Here is a 24,008-nt window from a genome sequence, read left to right as displayed (position 1 = left end):
CTCTACAACTACCTGAAAGGAGGTTGTAGTGAGGTGGGTGTCGGTCTCTTCTCCCAAGTAACTAGTGATAGGACGAGAGGAAATGGCCTCAGGTTGCACCATGGGAGGTTTAGATTGGACGTGAGGAAAAATTTCTTTACTGAAAGAGTGGTTAAACCTTGGACCAGGCTGCCCAGGGAAGTGGTGGAGTCCCCATCCCTGGAGGTATTTAAAAGACATGTAGATGAGGCGCTTAGGGACATGGTTTAGTGGGCATGGTGGTGTTGGGGTGATGGTTGGACTCGATGATCTTAGAGGTCTTTTCCAACCTTAATGTTTCTATGATTCTATGATTCTTGCTAGTCTATGGTTAGGTAATCTGGGTGGGAGCTGTGGGTGCTGAGAAAGGATAGGGCTTGTAAAGCACTGCAGTCACTTAGCTTGGATTCTGCAAAAGGAATTACATACTGGTAGTATTACTTGGAGTTTTAAAAATGTCTTATAACTTTCAGAATCTAGGCTTTGTTTATTTTCCTGTTTTGTCTACGTGCTACTACACATAAATCTTTATTCTTAAAGATGTCTTGTGACTTACTGTGTTTTTTATTTATTACCCCTAGGAATGGGAGACTTTTACAGGTGTGATCATTGGAGATACCGTAAGAAAATCAGTAAGCTATATTTATTTATGTATTTTGAAATAAGGAACATTTACTTAAATCCTGAAAAGTTAAGGTTGTATTCTTACTATATTGTTTGATTAATTGTATTCATACATGAAAGGAACAGATAACTTCTCACATAGAAATATAAATATTATAAAACCTTTTGAACGTGGCAACTTATTTTCTAATTTCATAACTTTTTGCCTTTTGATGCCTTTTTTTTTTTTCTTTCTGTTACCAGGATTACACTTTGTTTTTTCAGTGGTATATTTGAGAAGGTTTTAAGCACACTTCTGTAACTAAAATCAGTGTTTCTGAATCCCTCTTTCTCCCAGTATCATATATGAGTGGTACTTTTTGTATGGATTGAGGGGATTGTCCACACACTTTGCTAATTTTGCATGCTTTTTTCCTCAGCCTCAGAGTTCTGCATCTGGAGATGTATTTATATATTTTCCTAGGTGACAGAACTAGCTTAAGAAGCTTCTGTTCCATGTCTGACCAATCATATTGTAGTTTACTATGTGTCCCTCAATTCTATTGAACCTGTATACTTTCAAAATAACCTTCCAGTAGAAAATGGTAGAGAAAAAAGTTAAGCTTTCCATAGTCTTATCTATTATAGCCCTTCTCAAATATTTTGACAAAAGTTTTGAAAGGTGTTTTTTAGGAAACATGAGCCCAGTCAGGAATCATGAGCTCAGTCTTTGCCTTTTCTGTTGCTAATCTCTTCTTTCATTCAGGGTCAGTGTCGTGGTTTAACCTCAGTCGGCAACTAAGTACCACACAGCTGCTCGCTCACTTGCCCTACAATGGGATGGGGGAGAGAGTCGGAAGGGTAAAAGGGAGAAAACTCGTGGGTTGAGATCAAGACAGTTTAATAGGGAAAGCAAAAGCCGCACATGCAAGCAAAGCAAAACAAGGAATTCATTCCCTACTTCCCATCAGCAGGCAGGTGTTCAGCCACCTCCAGGAAAGCAGGGCTCCATCACGCGTAACGGTTACTTGGGAAGACAAACGCCATCATTCCGAACGTCCCCCCCTTCCTTCTTCTTCCCCCAGTTTATATGCTGAGTACGACGTCCCATGGAATATGGAATATCCCTTTGGTCAGTTGGGGTCAGCTGTCCTGGCTGTGCCCCCCCCCCGCCCCCCGCCCCGTGCACCTGCAGCCTTCTCAGTCGGTAGAGCGCTGAAAAAGGAAAAAGTCCTTGACTAGTGTAAGCACTACCTAGCAACAACTAAAACATCGGTGTGGTATCAACATTGTTCTCACCCTAAATCCAAAACACAGCACTGTACCAGCTACTAGGAAGGAAATTAACTCTATCCCTGCCGAAACCAGGACAGTCAGGCTAGCTCATTTCCATCAGGCTTAGCTGCAGTTTTCATCATTCCCAATTACTTTTAACCTTTAGCCTTGTTTAGATATCTGTCAGGGTATCTCATACATCCAGTGGTAGAAGACAATGACCAGTGTGAGTACCTCGTTTTTAGAATATCCATGACATCAACCGTGTTCACCTGCATGCTGGCAGAAGTGGCAAGTCACTTAAAATATAACGTATTACTCAGATTTTCTTACTTAGGCAGCTGGTTGCTAAAAAGGTCCTTAAATTCTCAGTTTCTTTACCCCTTAGATGACTCTACATGTTTTGCATTTCTGTTTGAACATAGAAGTCCCTCTTCATCTCTATGGAGTCTTTATGATTCAATTAGATGACAGTGAACTTGATGAAAGTCAAGTATTTTCTTGTACTAGGTCATTTTCAAGCTATGTGAGATCTGATTGTATAATGGATTTTTACACTATTCCTACCTCTACCCCACCTAACACAGAACCCATAGATTTTGGAGAGATTGTGGACACACATGGTTTAACCCCAATTCTAACTGGAATATATATTGCAGACCCCTTTCAAGTTTATTCCTAGAATTGCTTCTGAGTTTCCTACTTTTGTTCGTTCTCTGACTTCATAACTTGTGGCTGAGCTATCCTTTTGCAATAAAGCTTTCCTTTTTTCTGCTGAACATTTAAGATTACTCTTAAAGTTGCTCAATGGTTGAGAGGTACATTTCCATACAGAGGCTGTCAGACTGGTTAATGGGTACTGTAAGATTTTTTATAAAAAATGATATGGTGAATACAGAGATTCCACTGGAGCTTAAGGTATGTTGTTCATCCTTAGAATTTCCTCCATCCCCAACATCTAAGGAGCAGAAACATAGAGCTGTGGCCAAACTTTACCAGTGCAGAGATATCCAGAAGTGATGTTTTGCCTAGTGAATTACACCAGAATTACCCTTTGTGTGAAGAACCATCCTCTTCATGACTGTGAATATGTGCAATGGAATTATTTTTTGAAGTCAGTTGCTCAGAGTGCATATGCAGATAGCAAATCATTTGGGTCACTTGTTTTTAATGGAAAAGAAAACTACTTAGAGTTGAGCGTGTCATACAGATACTCTAAATGATAATATATTTTCAGGCTCAAGTAGTTAAGCAAACGTTAATGTGAACAGTATATCTCAAATTACTGGTAGATTTGTTTTGTTATGCCATTTATGAACTTAGCAAAAGACCACAGAAAGATTCCTGTTATGAATGCTATTTTTATTAAAAACATAGGTTTCACAATCTTATTACTGAATATAGTGTTTCACAAAAATTTGTGTAACTTATGTATGTAACATGTAATTTCCTTCAATAAGGATTCACAAAGAAGTGTTCGTGACCAGATTCCTTCTTGGATAGAACAGGACCGAGCCTGGGCAGTAGCATCTTTGAAGGTATACATCATGTGGTGGGTTGAATTTAGCTTAAAAAACCTTTGGTTTTAGCAAATAGTAATTTGGACTTGAATACTCAAATATGTATTTGTCAGATGAAAATATTTTGTTATTTTTAGACTGTTTATTATATCTTCCAGAAACCATGGCTGAATATATACCTATTTGAAAAAAAGCCCTATATTTTTAAAATTTAATCTCATTTTTCTGAACCTGTTAATGTACATCTCTACCCCATTTAACAATGAATTTCAATGCATGTGAATGAACCTATCATCTTACTTAGATTAGAAAATATTGTAAGCCTACCCAAGGTACTACAATTTCTATAGACAGAAAAATATACAGAGGAAAAATTGCAAAGAATATTTAAGTTGCAGGTTTCTCTTATGTAATGACTTTCACAAACCACTTTGTACTGTATTAAAAAACATAAACTGTTAATTGGGAAACTAGTTTTCTACTTACCAGATTTCCATGCACACCTTTAAAGGTGTTTCGGAGTTTGTTATTGCTCAGATCAAGTAATTTCAAACTAAAACAAAAAACACTTTCTTGCTTTGATTCATCCCACAACAATCAATGTTGAAGTCCTTTGATCCTGAAGGGAACTAAATGAAAATACTAGTCCTTGAAATTCTGTCTTAGGCTCTTCTCCTCCTGCATGTAGCTCAGCAGCAAGAAGGAAAATCTTGACCGGTCTTTGGCAAGGACTTTTGCTGCTAAATCCGGAGTTCATTATTTTTCATTTCTCTTCACCAGGGATCAGGAACAATTGCAATAATGGTGTGGCAAGCATGATTGTTAGGGGTTTAAAAAAACAAACCAACAAACAAACAGAAAGTGAGTAACTAGGTGAATCAGTAGCATGTACTGATAGAAAAAGAACCTGGTTATGATTAAAGGAAAGGACTACAATTGGGTAGAGCCCAAAGTTTAAAAACAAAGAACCTAGAAGTTTAAAAACAAAAGTATCGAGCAAATACAGACTTAGCATTTCCAGGGAATAGGTAAACAAATGGTTGATTTTAAAACCTACCCTTTTGTTCTTTAACTCTGAGCATAAAATTGAATTATGTGATATGCACAAGTATTTACAGGTTTAGGGTCATAGTGGTATTTGTAAATTAATTAAAATATACAGTGTCCAAATGGCTATTCTTCTTTATTGTTAAATATGCATGATTTGTTTTGTAGATTTCTCTTCCAGGTCTCTATCAGACACTTTGCTTTGAAGATGAAGGTCTGTGGCACACTTTTTCTCAGAGCTCTGTGTGTGAACAAGACTTTCCATCTACTGTAGTAAAAAGAATTTCCTTATTTCAGCAGGTAATCTTTCCATATTAAATTATTTAAAAATAATTGTGAGTTCAGCATTGAAAGTTTTACATCTTGGAAATTTAGGCTTCAGGCTTGGCTGAATTATAAGCAGTGACATTATCTACATTGTCTTACAGCTTAACTAGTTTATTTAGTCTAAGGATTTTTTTTTTCTATAATACATATTTAGTTCTCTCTTATCTGAGTCTTTTTTATGTTGGCGTATTGGCTGCAACTGAGCATAACCGGTAAGGTAACAAGCTCTTTATTAATATTCACAGAATTAATTTTATGAATAGGTATTAAAAGTCTTTCATTGTTGCTTTATTATTGCAGAATTTGTCAGCTTGTTGAGCATCATTAATTTAGTTCATCGTTACATGTGCAAACTCGCACATCTGACTGAAAAGCACAAAACACAGTAGCAGCCACTGCTTTTTGGAATAGTAGTCATGAAATACTACTCTTCCTGAAAGCTTGGTGATTAAAGAGCTCACCAAGAATGTTGGAGAGGCAGGTTCCTTCCTCCACCCAGGGATCCTTCTCCTCTGGAAGAGAAAAATGTCATCCCTCTTGTGTTTATGGAAGAAAGGGTGTCATTACTTACTTTCAAATGATGCTGTGATTTTTCATTTGAAGTCACTTCATATAAAATGAAGGCCCACCCAAAGAAGGGATGAGGTATAAGACAATGTAGTTTCATGCTGGTTGGCTCTTAGGGGTTTTCTATTTGGAGCTTTTCTGGAGGAGGAGAATTTCTAAAATAGCATGTACAGAATTTCGGAACAAACCATTTTGCAGAGGAATTTGTCTGAGTCATGTTTGATTTGATGAAATGCAGAAAAGCAGTTCTTATGTGTGCAATGTATTGTCATAAAAATTCTGCATTTATAGGAAAATAAATCTGGAATGATCAGCATATTATGTATCTAGTTCCTTGCATAGAAAGTATTAAGAATGTTTCTGTTGACAAAATATATGGAAACTACCTGGTTAGATTTATATGCCACTCATAAGTTAGTTTCTTTCAAACTGTATGTTAAACTTAAAAATAGTGCAGTAACACTTAGTGTTAATCTCAAGCTTAAAAGGTAGTACTTTCTTAAAAATTTAATGAAGTTAAATTTTTCCTCCAAAACTAACAACAGATATTCCAGACTTGGAAACTGGAATGTGATGGTAGGTTCAGCATTGTGGCTTACAGGTCTGCAAGTAAGGGGGTGGAAGAAGGGGTGGTGATTTTAATAAATCATTTCTACTGAAGTTGCATTAGTTGCCTGCACTGAACATTTGCAGGAAGTTAACTGAAAGAGAGGTAGCTGGTGGGGAAACTGCTATTTTAATTTGTATCTGAATTGATTAGCTGTTCATGTTCTGTAGTCTTTTGAAGAATAGTAAAAACATCTGCCTAACTAGGAGGTCTGAAAGAATGTCTCAGAAAAAAAAGTTAGATGTAAAACTCTAAAGGTGTGCTTAAACAAAGGAAATTATTTCAAAACTGATTATTCTACTGTATTACTGCACTGAAATCAGAAACATTAGTATTCCAGTTAGGAAGTTACTGCCTAAATACATGTATAGAATTTAGATTACCAGTATAAAGCTATGTTAGCTTTCTGTCGTTCTAGCTACCCACATAGCTACCTTTTTTCTAAAACATTGTAGAAAAAGTTCCAGCTTAAAAATAGACATTAGACGTAGATCTATCTTCTGATTCTATTAATAGGACAAGCTACTTACAAAAGAACAATTACATTAGATTATCTTGGAAAGGAATGATCAGATAGCTCTATATATTCAGAGAATATAACTTTTTCTAAAGAGAAGTTTAAAGAATTCAGCCTTCTTAGAAGAGTCTTGCTTTTTAAATTGTCACAATATACTTTTATAAACTCATCTCACCTGAATATATTTTATTTTAAGGTACTTGTGGTCCAGGCTGTCAGACCAGACAGGCTACAGAGTGCCATGGCTCTTTTTGCATCTAAAACCCTAGGTAAGTTAATTTTTCACCAAAATGTTTCCACACAACAATTAAATATTATTTTTTGTCCTAAGTTTCTCTTTTATTTTATAGTTCTTATGGAATCCCTAAGTTTTAGGATTTGAAAATGGATTTGCTGATTTTGTTCTTGTAAAGTATTGTTAAAAAGCGCTTTTAAAATGGTTTGGTTTATGCTGCATAGTGATTTAAAATATAACAAAAGATCTGTCAGATTCTTTGAATGAATTCTTGAACACTGGAGTAATTAAGAAAGGAGGATAGCTGGTTTTCTGTTAGTTTTACATTGCAGCATTTTCCTTAAGACACAAATTTCCCAAAAAGATTATTTCATTTAATGTGTAGTTTAACACTGTAGTTTTAAAAGTCACCCAGTGCATTACATAGGGCCAAGGCAGAATTTGTTGTTTTTAATGTGGTACAGTGTCCCACATTAGTGGGATTAACAGAAGGGAAAGGATCTAGATTGTAAAGACCTGAAATGTAGGTGGCAAAAGTTGTTTTTAATGTGGTAGAAAATTAACCTGGAAAATTGACTCATAGGCTGCCGAGGTAATGTGGCTGGACTTACATTTCCAGTACTTGTGCAGATTTGCAGTTTGAATGATCTTGAGATGGGCAATTTTGCATGATAATGCAATAGATGAGTTACATATAAAAAACAATGGCTCTGGTAATTTTAAGTTCTTGAAATACGTTTCATTTTTTATTAGTATAAGATTAGGTATGAGTTTAGGTCTCTGATTCTTACATTTCTAATGGCATTTGTGTGAGAGTTTATCTGACTCCCTGTTTATGCTCTGTCTGTGGGCATTATTTATTGGTCAAAATTCATTCCATGTCTGCCACCAAGGCCAGTATTTTCAGGAGTAAGGTTAGCCTGCTCTGTCAAACATTGTTAGTAGATAGAGAGGGTGCTTTCATCATGGTACAGGTCCCACGCTGACAATGTCCCTGCCTGTTGGAATCAGATGACAAGTGCAATCTGCAGTATGTGCGTCTCAAAGCCCAGCAGAGACCTGAATTCAGAGTAACTTTATTCACCCACTTACTGTCTTCCAAACCCTAATGTATTACATAAATTGGTTAGGTCTATCTTGATGCCAGTTCCTTGAAGGCGTTCCACAAGGGAATGGTTTTTGTTGAATGAAACTACAGCCTCACTGAGGAAGGCAGAATACCATTGACTCCATTTGTAGGCAAGGTTTCATCCGCAGATTTTTCATGCATATCAGTGAGATTTTATTTTGAGATTATGTCATAAATCATTATTAGCGTTTTCCAACTAATAACAGCAGTCACGCTTGTATGAATATTTTCTTCATTTTTTTTTCCTATCATGTCTTTTTCAGGGTCCTTGCCCTGAAAATTCTTAAACAGTTTCACTTAGTTCAAAAGGGAACTGTTAAGTTTCCAATCTCCTTTGGCTGTTTTCCTGTGAGAAAAATGAGTTCCAGAAGAGCTGTAATAGCCTACAAGAAAGCCTTCCACTTCTGCTTTATCCAGATATGGTTTTTTTTCCTTTTTTCATCTTTTACATATATTTTTAAATTTATGGATGAAGGGGGATTAAAATAATTTCTTTTGAAGATAAAGTTCATAAGAATTTTCTATAAATGTATTTTGTGGGCACCCAAATTATGCTTATTTATTTTACATGCTATACTGAAATGCAACATGTTAGCAAAAATCATATTGACAGTGTACTTCCAAATCATTCCATATCACTCATTGAGTTGGTTTTTTTTCATATCTGCTTTAACTTAGTTTTTTGAGTCTGGCTACATCAGAAATAGTATTTAAAGAGGCTTGATTTTAATTACCTACATTTTCATATCCTTCAAAAAAGCAGTAGAGATGCAAAGAAAGAAAATCAGTGCAGGCTAAACAAGTCTGTATTTTATTCCCACAGACCCATTTTCTATAAAGTAGACCAGAGCTCTCATGGTCACATTGCACATAGGCCAAAATAAAATTACTTGCCAACATTAAAAAAAATAACCTCTCCTGCTTTCTGTATTGGAATTGTGAATAGTAATAATACCTTTACTAATAGTTTTGTACATTGTTTCTCTGTGTACAGATCACCAACAGAAGGAATTTTAACAAGCACTTTCAGTTCAAGTTCCAGCTGCTCTAAATTGGTTTAATTGCATTGACTTTAGTACAGAAGTTTTGTGAAAAGTTGTTCATTGATTTTATGGAAGCTTCATCAGTTTATAAAAAATGTGAAGTTTGCATCCTGTGCCAAACTTTGTATTTATATGTCAGGTCTTTCTTTTTTCCCCTTTGATTTCCCCCACACACTTTAGATGTTTTCTGAAAAGTTATTTGCTCTCACATATGCTTTTTCTTCCCATGTCAGGATGTCAGTTCAGATAGTAAAATTTAAGAAATTCTGTCAGAACGGAACATGGTGGCAGAAAAGTGTCAGGAATTCCCAGTCTGACTGCATAGTTATTATCTGGAATATGAGTGCTTATTGATTTACTCTGAAAACACTGGAGTCTTTTTTTTTCAGTTCTCTAAATGTAATCCTGGCTGTAGCTTTAATTCTAATGGCCAGGAATAGACAGGGCTGTACTGTAGTTTTTCTCTATTTCACTTCTGTTGAGCTTCCTTAAAACAAAAAGCACCTTCAGCATAGCTATGCTTTTTCTAAACATTGTGTCCAAATTTCTAAAAGAACAAACTGTTTTATGGAAGAAGACTTACACTGTATTAATTTTCTAAGTGATGCACCTCAAGAGTGCTACAATATATTTGGCTAGGCTGTTACTCATTTACAATTGCACCTCTTTTAAATTAACGTCATTAACATAAATACGTTGTTATAACTTAAGTTGCAGGTGTGCACACATTCATCTATTGCCCAAGCATAGCTTTTTATTCTATTCCTCAGTTAATGCAAGGCCAAGTAGTAGTCCCCAGTTAACACAGAGTTATGTAGGATATCAAAACTCCTAATCGATTAAACTTCTCAGGAATCTGTGTGCCCTCTGCTTGCACTGCTAGAAATAATAATGCAGCCAATAGTCTTTGGTTTTTCTTGATTGTAGAATATTCCATGCACCTGTTTGTAGCAGCAAAGCAGTCCTAGGAACAGGAACTTAAGAATGGTTGAACAAGTGAAGAAGAGAGGTCTGTCTAGCTTGTTACTGTCTTTGTCAATGACAAATAATAAATGTTAAGGCGAGAGTATAAGAACATCACAAGCCTATAGTGAAACCTTTTGCAGTGACCAGTGTTTTATGTCTCCAGGGTTTCTCAACTGGAAGTAATAACACAGTACTTAAAAGACCCAATGGATTTTACTTCTATGACTTTGTATATCTGTTCTGCATTTCCATGTAATAATGAATATCTGCAGCATTGCACGACGCCCATTCCACTGTGTTAATTAGTGGTCAGAAAGATCTCTGTTTTTTGTATCCTTGCTGCCTGCTGACTTCAACAGATATTTTTAGTCCTGTATCTTTCATAGAAATTGAAACAGTAGTGAAGATTTTCAAAATTATTTTCTTCACTGAAATAAAAGTTAATAAAACTTAAAATTTACCTTTCTAAGACCTTACTTTTAATCAAATTTTGATTTAAAATTTGATTTTAAAATTCAATGTCTTTATTGCTTATGTAGATAGTGATTAAGTTCTAATAATGCTTTATGTTATATTTTAATATTTATATTAAATTAATAAGGAAACATTTATATTTTGATACTTCAACAGTGAAATATAGTTACAGTGAATACAACTCAGTAGAGAGGGATTTGATGAGATGAAACTTACTTAAGGCACAAGACAGTGGTTTATAGCCCAAATATCAGAACACATCACAAATAACTCTTCCGTGTGGTCCTCATCCACAAAAAGAAACATTTGATGTTGGATTTTCTAATTATAGGCATGATACTGTCTTCCATTTTCAGCTTGTATTAGCTGAAATAGCTTAGCTATTTCCATTTATTATGTTAGTTAAGGGAATGTTAAATCTGGAGTAGCTTGTATTTGTGAAAAATGTTACTATACGCTCAGTTTGGAGGAATGACTTGAAAGCTAGTATGCTGGGCAGCTTTCATTCAAAGTGTAAGCTTCTTTCAGGCCTTCTGAAAATGCATCCAAATTTGGCCAATACAGATTCATTGCGAAAAAACTTGCAGATGTGTGTCAGACATTTTTGAGATTTTGACAGTTAAGTGTCCCTGAAGAGTCTTAGTTGCTGAGCATGCTTCAGTCCAGTACTGAACAGCCCTACTTTAATTTCAGTGTTATTTTATGGATCTTCTAGGGTTTAGGGCTTACTGGCAGTGAGCGGCAGAACTCATCAAGGGAGCTGCCCATATCAATTGCCTTATGGCCTCAGTTTATATATTTATCTCTGCTTATATTACCTCTACATGCCTAATGAATGTAAAATGAAAATATTTTCCAATATTAGTCTTGTTTAATTCGATTTTTTTAAAGCATTTTGATTGATAGTGATTTTATCTGTTTAGCTGCGTCTGTTAGAGTCTCTGTACAGATAGATGCAGAGAACCCAGACCTCATACTAACCTTTGCCAACCTAACCTGTTATATTCAAATTATATAGTATTCTATGTGGAGATGATAACTCAAGTCTGAAAGCAGACTGTGCCCTCAAGGAAATGTATATTCCATCTTTTACTAGGTGTGGCATAGATGTCACTGATTTCAGCTCTTCTGTCTTGCTTTATGTTGTGATTTCCCATTGCACCTAACACTTCGCTATTTAAGGACCAGTCTAAAGATGCATTGAAAATATGTGGTTAACACTGTTTATGATACACTTATACACATAGCTTTGGGCTTGTGTATAAATGCCTTGCCTATACTAGGTCAACATTCTAAACATTTAAGTTGTATATTAAAACAAACAATAGACTAAAGTAATTGTAGTACCAAGAACTGTGTAAATTCAAAGTCTAATAATTAAGGCTCTGGGGACAATACAGGAGAGAAGTTCTGCATGTGGACATAGACACTGCAATTAGTTTTAGCAAATAGCATAGCTTCTCATATTCTTATATTCCAGCTCTACTTTTTTTTGTATGTTTTCTTGAAGACTACACTCTAAATAAAGACTGCCATTTATATTTGTCAAGCTGGAAGTCCAGGCACTGTTTTGGTGCTTGTGTCTTTTTCATATCAATATATGGTACCTTCTACCTCCATATTGTAAAGATTTTTTTCTCATTTTAGGACTAGTTTTATGGTCTGCATTGAACAGAACTTTGAAAGCCACATGACCTCTAAAGTGGTTAATGAAGCACTCCATCCTGTGTAGTCACTTTATTTCCATAATAATTCTAATTATAGGAATAAAAGAATTATCTCCATCACCTCTGAATTTGAAACGTCTGTATAAAGAAACTCTGGAAATTGAGCCCATCTTGATAATTATTTCTCCTGGTGCTGATCCTTCTCAAGAATTGCAAGAACTTGCCAGTGTTGAAAGAAATACTGAGTGCTACCATCAGGTCAGTCTTAGATAAGCATAATGATTAAAAACCACAATGTGTAAAATTTTACAGTAGTAATATCTGTTTTACCTTGGTCTTTAATGAAGTTAGTACGTAAAAGCACAGTTTGGTGTTTATGTGTTTGTTATTCCCACCTATCTTGCCACTAACTTCTGATTCCATTGGCAAAAAGGGGCTGGAGAAGAGAGACACAATTAGTGATCCTCACAGAAGCAGAATCCACACAAGAGGCATTCCTCCAACTTGGAGAAGGGAAAAATGAGAAGATAGATGGAAGTGAACAAAAGAGACTGAGAATTGTTATATATGCTGAAACATTATCTTTTGTAGTGTGGAATAATTGAAATATGAACAAAACCCACTGAAAACTAGACTTCATAATTTCCTCTGCTTATAGAACTTGCATATTTCTTTCTTCAACAGAAAACATAAATCAGATGTTCAGTGTTTGTGAATACTTCGGTATTTTGTGAAATTCTGTAAAATATTTTGAGAAATTTTACAAGTAAATGTTAACCAATTAATTTTTGATGGGAGTTCCTGAACAGAACTCTTATATTTCAGGTCTTTTTAAAAAAGTGTTTAAGATCGACCATGCGGGAAAGCCCTCAGATTTCAGGAATAGGCATACAACACCAAAATCATTTGCCTAGCCAATATAACAGTTGGTTTTTGTCATGGTATACAACTTCTTCCCTGTTTTTCATTCAACACAAAACTGAACTGGGTGAAGATAATTCCCCTTGAGTAGCCTTTAATCAGGAATTGTACTGTTAAGAAATCACTTTATATTTTCTGTGTCTGTTTCAAAATTGGATCTATGCAGAGGTGTTGAAAACAACTTTTTTTAAGAAGAAATTTACTGTAGCTGTTAAATTCATAGAATAACCTGGGTTGGAAGAGACTTCTGGAGATCATCTACTTCAACCCCCTGCTCAGAGAGGGGAGGTCCCCCATCCAGGGATGGAGATCCCACGATATCTCTGGGCAACTTGTTCCAGTATTTGACCACTCTCACAGGAGAATGTTTTTCCTAATATTGCATCAGTATTTCCCATGTTCCAACTTGTGTGCATTGACTCATGTCCTATCACCATGTGCCTCTGAAAGAGTCTGGCTCTATCTTCTCTGCATTCGTCAATCAGGTAGTTGTAGACAGCAAGAAGGTCTCCTGATGGCTTGGCGAAACAAACTGCCCTGTGTGCCCTGACCATGTTGGTGGTCTGCTCTGGAGTCACTTCAGTATGACCATGTCTGTCTTGTACTGGGGAGCCCAAGACTGGACACAGTACTCCAGATGTGGTCTCACAAGTTCCAAAGAGAGGGGAAGGATCACTTCCCTGGACTTGCTGACTGTTTTTACTAATACAGCCCATGATGGGATTGGCCTTTGTTGCAAGGGCCCGTTGTTGACTCACTTGTTGTCCACTAGGGCCTCCTTTTCTCCAAAGCTCCTTCCTAGGCAGACCCCAGACTGTACTGTTGCATGGGGTAACTCCATCCCAGGTGTAGGACTTTGCATTTGCCTTGTTGAACTTCATGAACTGCCAACCTGTTTCTCCAGCCTGTTCAGGTCATCTGAGTAGCAAACCTGCCTTCCCAGAGTATTGATTGCTCGCCCGACCCCCTTTAGTGTTATCCATTAGTTTGCTGAGAGTGCACCCAGTCATATAACCCAGGTCACTGATGAAGACATTAAACAGAATTTGTCCTAGTACTGATCTCTGAGGGGTACCACTAGTTACTGGCTGCCAGCTGGACTCTGCACCACTGACCATCCTGTGAGCCCAGCAGTCCACCCATTTTTCTGCCTATCTTATTTTTCACTTCTCTAGCCCATATTTCTCCAATTTGGTGATAAGGAGGATATGGGAGACTGTCAAAAGTCTTACTAAAGTTAAGGTATACAACATGTACTGGCACCCCCTTGTCCACAGTGGCAGTCACCTCATCATAGAAAGCAATGAAGTCGGTCAGGCATGAGTTGCCATTGGTAAATCTATATTGGCTGCTCCTTATCACCTCTGTGTTCTTCATGTGTTTAGAAATGGCTTCTAAGATGACTTGCTCCATAACCTTCCCAGGGGCCGAGTGGAGGCTGACCAGCCTGTAATTACCTAGATCTTTCTCCTCCTTGCCCTTCTTGAAGATAAATGTGACATTTTCCTTTTTCATCAGCAAACACCCCAGATCAACATAACCTTTTGAAGATGAGAGCAAGGAGTGACGTTAACTGCCCCCCAGCACACTTGGATGCATCCCATCTCGTCCTGTGGACTTTTTTATTTCTAAGTGTGTTGAGTGATTCCTAAATCTGTCAGTCTCTACTGTGGGTATTGCTTCGCTCCTGCTTGTCAGTTTGGGAGACCTGGGAGGCCTGAGAACAAGCCTCAATAGTGAAACTAAAAGGCTATTGAGTACCTCAGCCTTTTCCATGTGCCTTGTCACTATGTGCCCTGCCCCACCGAGCAATGGGCTCACAGCTATCCTTGGCTTTCCTTGGCTGACAGGAACCTTACAGAACTCAAGAAATGCGAAGTCATGCCCCTAGGAAGGAAGAAACCCTTGCAATGATACAGGCAATGGATTGACTGGCTGGGGAGGACCTCTGCTGAAAAGGCCTGGAGGGTTTTTGTAGATGACAAGACATGAGCCGACATTTTCCTTTTTCATCAGCAAACACCCCAGATCAACATAACCTTTTGAAGATGAGAGCAAGGAGTGACGTTAACTGCCCCCCAGCACACTTGGATGCATCCCATCTCGTCCTGTGGACTTTTTTATTTCTAAGTGTGTTGAGTGATTCCTAAATCTGTCAGTCTCTACTGTGGGTATTGCTTCGCTCCTGCTTGTCAGTTTGGGAGACCTGGGAGGCCTGAGAACAAGCCTCAATAGTGAAACTAAAAGGCTATTGAGTACCTCAGCCTTTTCCATGTGCCTTGTCACTATGTGCCCTGCCCCACCGAGCAATGGGCTCACAGCTATCCTTGGCTTTCCTTGGCTGACAGGAACCTTACAGAACTCAAGAAATGCGAAGTCATGCCCCTAGGAAGGAAGAAACCCTTGCAATGATACAGGCAATGGATTGACTGGCTGGGGAGGACCTCTGCTGAAAAGGCCTGGAGGGTTTTTGTAGATGACAAGCTGGACATGAGCCAGCACTGTGCCCTGCCAACAGAGAAGTCTTTGTGATGTCCTAATAATAGCCTTTCAATACCTACAAGAAGGTCACTGAGAAAATGGATTCAGACTCTTTGCAATCAGGCATGGTGGAAAGAAGCAATGGGCATAAATGGTAATGAGATAGGTTATGGCTGGATGTAAGAAGAAACTTTTTCACCATGAGAACAGTCAAACAGATTTCCCGGTGCAGTCTCCATCCTTGGAGGTTCCCAAGAGTCCACTGGACAAAGCCCTCAGTTCCTGGTCTGATCTTTCATAGCTGGTCCTACTTTGAGCAGGATGTTGGACTAGAGACGTTCCAGGATCCATTCCAACTTAAATTATTCTATGATCCAAGTGGTTTCCTAATATTCCTAATACACAGTACCGATACGCTTTACACCTTTCTGTAAAACAGTATTTCCTTCTGTCATTTGAAATATTCAGGGGAGGGCAGTTGTTATCTAGCTGATCACTGATTAGCATAGAAATGGAAAACATCAAGTTTGATGCTGCTTCTAAATTGAAATTGTTCCTTTCCTGGAATGTGCATTGATGTAATATATTTTTCCTATCAAATTGTAAAGATTTAGATCCTACTGCCAGCTTATCTAACTGTGAATGTTTCAGAATGCATATTTCTTACTCTGCACATGGCTTTTGTGTTTATCTCTAAATATCCTTTATATGTTGGACTTTTAAAATGTAACATGGTATGTTATTTGATTAAGGAGCAGTACTCAAAGCTAAGTCATCTGAATGTTGTCCTACTAATGAGAATATTTTGTTGTTATTTTTTCGTGCACTTTCTCACGCAATTTTAATAGGACGTGGAAGACCAGATTTTTCTTCTCTGTTGAATCATTTCTCATATGGGATAAAGAACAGATGACTAAATTTGTGTGGTGTACTACCATATTGTCTGGTGACTTTCAGTTATCTTCTTTTGGCTATTTTAAATTATTTCAAGATACTATACTCAGTTTTATTTAGGCAAAGGATATCCCTGTATCATCATATAAAGCTAAGGCCCCAAGTTTCTTTGATTCAGTACAGTTTTAGGATAAAAAGACAGGGAGGATTTCTGCTTAAGGGACATTTGATGAAGTCATAATAATCACAATAGTTCTATTTTGCTATAGCGGTAATGCCAAGACAAGACTTTTCAGATTGGCTAAGACCACTTTCTTTTCAATCTGTTTGGTTCAGGGTTTTTTGTTATGTACACCTTCCAATTAGATTCTAAGGAAGGACTAAGGTAAATATACTCTACAGATAGTCTAACATCAATTGTTGCAGTAATTGTGCCACAGAAAATTTCCTTTCTTTATTTTCAATTTTCACTAATTTATCTGAAAATTCAGTTTTGGATCTTTGTATTTCCATGTGAAGATCCAAATTTATTTTAGCAGCAATATGGTACTATAAAAAATGAAGAAAAGACTGTTTGTTAAGCTATTCATATTTCGCAGTTAGAAAGAGAGCAGCCTTAGTTTTTCAGTCATCTCAATATGAAATTGAGTGTTTCTTTTCAAAGGAAGTCCTCCTAACTTACAGTTAAAAGAAAATTCGTTCTCATTTATCTCGTTTTTATTGTATCAGCAGTTCTGTAGTAATACAGTTCAGTCACTGATATTTAAATTACTTTTTGAGTTCCCAGGGAAATACCATCAATGTCACAAAATGATATATGTTTTTTTCCATAAAAAGACTAGGTAATGGTGTTTCTTAAGAAACTCTGCCTAGATAGATTGCAAAGAAAAAACTATGTTTTCATTAATCTTTTCCCTACTTTAGTAGCCTATCACATTAGAGAAAATTCTGGTTATCTCTAGCACACCTTTTTTACATATGCAGTCTACCTTGGAAACACAATTTTGTATTTAGCTGTTAAATGAGGTATGATAAATTCCTGATACAACTGTGTCTTTCATTTCAGATTGCAATGGGCCAAGGCCAAGCAGACCTGGCTATTCAAACTTTAAAAGAATGTGCACGCAATGGAGAATGGCTGTGTTTAAAGAACCTGCATCTTGTTACATCTTGGCTTCCTGTATTGGAAAAGGTGAGAGTACCTAGAGAAGAATGTATTGGAAACTAGACAAAATTAGTATGCAAGATTTCTGAAGCAGTTCAGGCATTTCCATGGTGATGTTTAAAATTACAACAATTTAAATAAATAAATTCTTGCAGTTTTCTCAGTCATGAATAAGGTGAAATGCTTCAGATCTAAGCAGCTCCTTCCTTTGTGTGAGTGCTTTAATTGTCATACAATGTAGAGTAGTTCTGCCACAATGAGTGAACAAATGATTCTGTTAGAACTTCTGGTACTTTATGGGATACTGCCCATGTTTGCTGAACTCTGAATCTATGTATGCTTAAATTTATTCTTTTTTTTTTTTCCCAGGACTTTCTTTTTATTAGTTCTTTTATGTTAAGTGTAGCTTGTGTCTGAGTCACCAAGAGGTTTTTGCTAATTTGAAATTAAGATGTCTAATGTTTTATAGAAACACACTCTTACTTACGGCATGTAAAATCATTAACTTGCTAACTAGATCAAAGTGACTTTACGTGTATATCACTGTGAAATCCACAAAACAAACAAACTCCAAAAAAGAAAGGTGGGGAATTCCTGTCAACAGTTACTACAGTCTTAATTTTCCAGTTTCTAATGATTGTCTGTAAAGTGTACTCCATGCACATGAGCTTGGAGTCTATCTTCTGTCTGTCTAACAATGACCATGTGGCATACATGTGCCTTTTTAACATTCGTATAATCCTTTTTGAAAAAAGGGATATGTGTCATCTAGTCTGAATATGATAGTAACAGTAAGGAAGTGTTTGTAAGCCTCTTACTAATTATAAAATTTCAGATCTTGTAAGTATTTAAATATGGATATGTATCAGAAGTTTCTTAATTCTTTCCACAAGAACATAATACTGAAGGTGTTGAACTTCCTGCTGAACTTAATATAGACTGAGATTTGCTCATGTTTGACTCAGCACATCCCCTTGTCTGTTTTGCATACCATTAGCAAGCGTGAGGCTATATAATTCATATGTTTGAACATCCTTTTAAGAGAGACCTGCCTATTTATAGTTCAATTCCATCCAGGTACTTAAATTTAGTTCTCGCAGTCTTTCCATTTGAGCGGATGAAATATGTCTTCTGACACACTGGTCAATGTGAACTTTATCAATATGAAGATTATAGCTTCACAGCTTACAACTGACTGCCCTTAGCTGTCTTCTAGCCAAACTCAATGTATCAGAGGATGCGTGCTGCAGATGATTGCATTTGAACCAGCATGTAAATTCCCTTGTTTTCTTTTCTTAAATCTCCTGCTTCCAAGGCTGTGGATCATTTTCATATCTTAGTTTGTCTCCGATAACATCCTCATAGACAAGCTTATGAAATATGGACTCAATTGTACCACAGGGAGGTAGATTGAAAACTGGGTGAACTGCAGAGCTCAAAGGGTTGTTGTCAGCAACAAAAAATCCAGCTGGAGGCCAGTCATCAGTGGTGTGCTCCAGGGGTTGATACTGTGGCCAACATTGTTTAACATCTTAATTAATGATGTGAATAATGGGACGGAGTATTTCCTCAGCAAGTACAGATGATACAAAACTGGGAGGAATGATTGATACAACAGATGGGCGTGCTTTCATTCAGTAGGACCTCAATAGACTGGAGATGTAGGCTGACAGGAACATTGTGAAGTTCAGCAAAGGGAAATGCCAGGTGCTTCCCCTGGGGAGGAATAACCTCAGGCACCCAGACAGTCTGGGGGCTAACTGGCTGAAAAGCAGCTTGGCAGAAAAGACTTGGGCGTCCTGGTGGTTAAGAAGCTGACTATGAGCCAGCAACGTGCCCTTGCGGCAAAGACCATTGGCCTCTTGGGCTGCTTTAGGCAGAGCATTGCCAGCAGGTCAAGGGAGGTGATCCTTCCCCTCTGGTCAGCCCTGTTGAGACACATCTGGAGTGCTGTGTCCAGTTCTGGGCTCCCCAGTACAAGAGAGGCATGGGCATACTGGAGCTAGTCCAGTAAAGGGCCACAAAGGTGATGAAGGGACTGGAGCACGTGTCGTATAAGGAGAGACTGAGAGAACTGGGATTGTTCAGCCTGGAAAAGAGAAGCCTTGGGGGCAATCTTATTATTTATTGTGTATCGGCTGATGGGAAGGAGTAAAGGAGACAGAGCCAGGCTCTTCACAGTGGTGTCCCGTGACAGAACAAGAGGCCATGGGCACAAACTGAAATACAGGAAATGTCATTTAAACATAAGACAAAACTTTTTTACTGTGAGGATGGTCAAACAGCGGAACAGGTTGCCCAGAGAGGCTGTGGAGTCTCCATCCTTGGAGATACTGAAAACCTGACTGGATACAGTTCTGGGCAACCTGCTGTAGTTGACACTGCTTTGATCAGGGGGTTGGACTAGACAGTCTCCAGAGGTTCCTTCCAACTTCAACAGTTCTGTGTTTTTAGGTACCAGATATAGTTGTCATTTTGCCTAAAGAGCAGAATGATTCATGGGTTAACAGAATTTTCTTCTTTACTGAAAGCACAGAAAAAAAAATTATTATGATTATGTTTTAGAGATTATCAAAATGAATGGATTGAGAGAAAATCTGTTAGAGTTTTTTTGAGCTATGTTTCTTCCAAGACACATAAAAGAAAACTGTTGCCGTTGTTCTCAGTCAGTTGTCAAACAACTTTGGTAGCTTCAGTGAAAAATATGTCTGTTTCAGATGCAGGTAAAGCACCAGCAGTATGTTTTCATACATTCAGTACTTACATATTTTTTGTGAAGCCCTTGTATTTGAAATAGCATTTGACAATATATGTTCTCTTAGAACTCCATTTTCATATCTTCAGTTTTCTGTGAATCATGATATGTGAAGTGTGCATACAACAACCACTTGAAGAAAAAGAAATTAATTTAGCTATACAGTTGTTGAAAGTCATCGAGATCTGCTATTGATATGCAGCCCACATTCCAAGCCTTCGTCTTTTGAGCCTTCTGGTGTTTTTTTACTTAAAAGAAGTCAAGAACTGCGATATATTTTTGTGCTCTGAATTGAGGATCTGGGAGGGAGTTGCAAATATTTTGACAAGGCTAGGATGAACTTTGAACTTGAGCATGATGGGCATATAGAATGTGTGGAGACAAGACATCTTGAACAATAGTCTTTTGAATAACCTCACTTGTAAAAACAGCTAAAGAATTTTTAGACAAGCCTAACTTTCTAATTTAGGATATTATAATTTTGTAAATACTGTTTTGTATATTAAAAAAAAAAACAAAACCTACTTCAATATATAACATCTCTTTAATAGGAACTGAATACATTACAGCCTCAATCAAACTTCCGCCTTTGGCTTACTACTGAAGTTCATCCAAAATTTACTCCGATTTTGCTTCAGTCAAGTCTGAAAATAACTTACGAAGTAAGATCTGTTTGGAAAGCTTTTATTCCATGTTTTCAAAGAATGAACTTTGATGTATAGTAAACTATATGTTTAGATAGAATAAAGTTTGGATAATGTGGACTGTTTTCATAGCTGGTTTTGCCTTGTATTTCAATTAGATGTAATACAAAAAATGCTATGAATTTACCTTGAAAAAGATTTTTAATGATCATTTATAATGTATATGTGGAAATTTGCAGAAGCTGTGCTTTAAAAGGAAGGTTTGTAAAATTTCTTTCCAGATATTTTTTCCAATTGAAAGTCTGAACTGAAAGTACTCGTTTGGTTTTGTGCTCCAAATTCTTTTGTGCATTTAATCAGTGTTTCTTAAAAGCAAAAACCTACACAGGTGTTGGGACATGGATGAAAAACAAGGAATTCCTCCTTCTTGATGAATGTGCTCATCTGAAGATCACAGAATCACACTTTCTCTTCCTTATTTTTCTTTTTGGCCCCATAGCTTTATATTCACTGGACCCTTTTAACAAAAATGGCTCTCTTCCCATACAGCAGAATATACAGTTAAAGGCCTTTACTAAAAATTGAGAGCTTTTCTTTCAGAATGGATCAACCTAAGGGATAACTGGGACCATGCTCATCCAACTTGTGGGAATGTGCTCTAATCATTTATGCACTTATGCATTAATGTCCATTATGGAAATCATGGATAGGGGTGCTACTAACTCTTCCATTGGTTATGGAGTGTGGAGATTTTGCCTACAGTTAAACCAAGAAGCTCTGACCTTTTAGAGTCCAATGTTGCTGACTTTCAGGAAGCCAAAATTGTTACACTTTTATATTGACTGCAGGTATTTTTAAACTTCTGGGGTACCTTCTGGCTTATATTGAGGTCTTCAGTGGTACAGAAACTACAGGACTGTATAGGATTGTCACATTTCTTTTCATCTAGCTTCTTGAAGTTACTGATCCCACTATCTTTGGAATAATTGGAACTTCGCACTGATGCAATGTTCTAAATCCTTTTGTTACCTTTTTTATCATTTATAGTAAATATCGTGTTACCACAAAAGGGCAATGATTGCCAATGACTTGACTAATACTATTTTATTATTATATGGTTGTGGTACGTTCCTTAACTGTTACCAATCAAGACATAGATAGTTTAAAAGAAAATCATCAATTGACTACAATATTTTGCTATTATTTGCCACAACTGTGCATATGCAACATATGCAACTGTGGTAATCTTATGGAAACATTAACAAATATTATTTTTCAAAAGAAAGAAAGAACATTCTTATAAATATGAAAATGTGATTTAAATCTCTTTAAAATTTATGTTTGCCTTCACACTTGCAAATAATTTGAAAATGGCTGGGTATCTAATCGGTTGTTTTTACTTTTAAGCACTGTAATCTTTGTTATTATATACACTTTAACTGCAGTTATTTCTACTGATTGTGAACACTACCTAACACTAAATCAGAGAACTGGCATTTTATCATACATATATACCATATCTATATGCTAACAAACAGAGTGTGGTGATGGCATAAGGCGAGTTGGCTCTGATCACAGAAATGATAATTGGTACTTGAGCTTGTAAAATCAGAAGAAAGTTCTTGTTCTTAAATTCAGAAAATTGAATTTACTTTTAAGCTTACATATTTTGATAGAGTAGTATTCTTTCACTAAGTTCTTTTAGTGTAGTTCAGTCCTCCTATCAGTTGGTCCTGCTTACAATTTCAGTATGTTTAAGTTGTTTAAGCTGTTTTCAGTATAAGATCATTCTGTTGTTAGGCCATTTATTACAAGCAGATTTTTTTCTTGTTAAATTTTGTTTTATTAAGTACTGTTTGTCATTTCATTAAGTTATAAATTGTAAGTTAGAATTTAAGAAAATAGTGCATAGAAGTATCAGGTTTTCTGTCTAGAACAATGTTTTCCCTTCCAATGCAGGCACCTCCGGGCCTCAAAAAGAATCTCTTGCGAACCTATGAATCTTGGACACCAGAGCAAATTAATAAAAAGGGAAATTTGTCTCGAGCACATTCTCTCTTTTGTTTAGCATGGTTTCATGCTGTATGCCAAGAAAGAAGAAATTATATACCTCAGGTAATAATTTTTTTTGCTACCTTTTTAAAAATTTACCCCATTTATTAGCTTTTATACTTGGAAGTATTTTTCATCAGGTATATGTTAGATCATGTTCAGAGATGAGTAAAACTTGGATACTTCTGGTGCCTGCCTTCATTATTGTCTCCGAATTCATTGCAAAATAAGATCTTGGTAGCCTAAATTCCTATCCCCTTGAAAATTGCTACTGCCTGGATGGGGTTATTTTGTGATTTGTGTACTAACTGACACTGATGCAGGAGTGAGGTCCCATGGAAAAGATTATGTGAATCCTGTTTGCTTGGGACAGGAAAAAAAGTTTTGGAAACTTACACGGTTGAATGGAAGATGTGAGAAAAGAGACACTTTGGTGGGAAGGAGGAGATGATACTGTCTACTCTTTCTGCACACAAACCCTGTTCAAGGAGAAGGAAGAACAAGGGAATTTACTCACTTGTTGCGAGGATTATAATGGTTTTCAGACTGTGATGTGTTTTTTCCTTAGATAAATTTTTGTTTAAAGCAAACATTTCTTTCTGGCTGCAGATGCTTAAATTAAACAGAACAAAACCCTAACCAACAAACTGTTCTATGTCTTGTTTATTTTATTTAGAATAGTGGTGAAATTAACCTGTCATCTTAAAGATCTGATCTGACAGAGCCTGGAATGTTTGAGAGTTTTTTATTCATTCTGAGTTTGTGATTTAGAAGGTTGTCTGCCTCTTGTAGTAACAGACTTTGAATATGGTGTTCAAGAAGTAGAATAGGTGAAAATATTTAAAGTACTGATCTGATAGATGAACTCTCATTTGGCTTTGTTCAATTTCACGTTCATTTACGACCAGCTTTCCAAGTGACACAAGACAGGATTACTGCTTTTTCCTTAATTCCACTGTAGCTGTGTTTGTCTCGTGCAGACTTAGTGATGATTTTATATTTTGCTTCAAGATTACCAGTTTCTAACTGGTACAGTTAGAATGCTACAGGCTTGGGGAAGAGTGGCTGGAAAGCTGCCTGGCAGAAAAGGACCTGGGGGTG

The 24,008-nt window shown here is 36.8% G+C and overlaps 1 protein-coding gene across 1 annotated transcript in view; it reads left to right on the top strand.

Moving 5' to 3' along the window:
- DYNC2H1 (dynein cytoplasmic 2 heavy chain 1) overlaps window positions 1–24,008 on the top strand; it is a 202,261-nt gene that overhangs the window by 91,878 nt on the left and 86,375 nt on the right. The window contains exons 72-79 of the mRNA XM_009274630.1: window positions 600–650; window positions 3,357–3,434; window positions 4,632–4,763; window positions 6,678–6,750; window positions 12,093–12,253; window positions 17,358–17,483; window positions 20,763–20,873; window positions 22,815–22,970. Coding sequence (XP_009272905.1) covers window positions 600–650; window positions 3,357–3,434; window positions 4,632–4,763; window positions 6,678–6,750; window positions 12,093–12,253; window positions 17,358–17,483; window positions 20,763–20,873; window positions 22,815–22,970 — 888 coding nt within the window. The remainder of the gene's footprint in view (window positions 1–599; window positions 651–3,356; window positions 3,435–4,631; window positions 4,764–6,677; window positions 6,751–12,092; window positions 12,254–17,357; window positions 17,484–20,762; window positions 20,874–22,814; window positions 22,971–24,008) is intronic.

Source organism: Aptenodytes forsteri, unplaced genomic scaffold (assembly GCF_000699145.1).
Source record: "Aptenodytes forsteri isolate BGI_AS27 unplaced genomic scaffold, ASM69914v1 Scaffold352, whole genome shotgun sequence".
Lineage (NCBI taxonomy): Eukaryota > Metazoa > Chordata > Aves > Sphenisciformes > Spheniscidae > Aptenodytes > Aptenodytes forsteri.
Note: the sequence above shows the minus strand (reverse complement) of the source record. Positions and strands in the feature narration are given on the sequence as shown.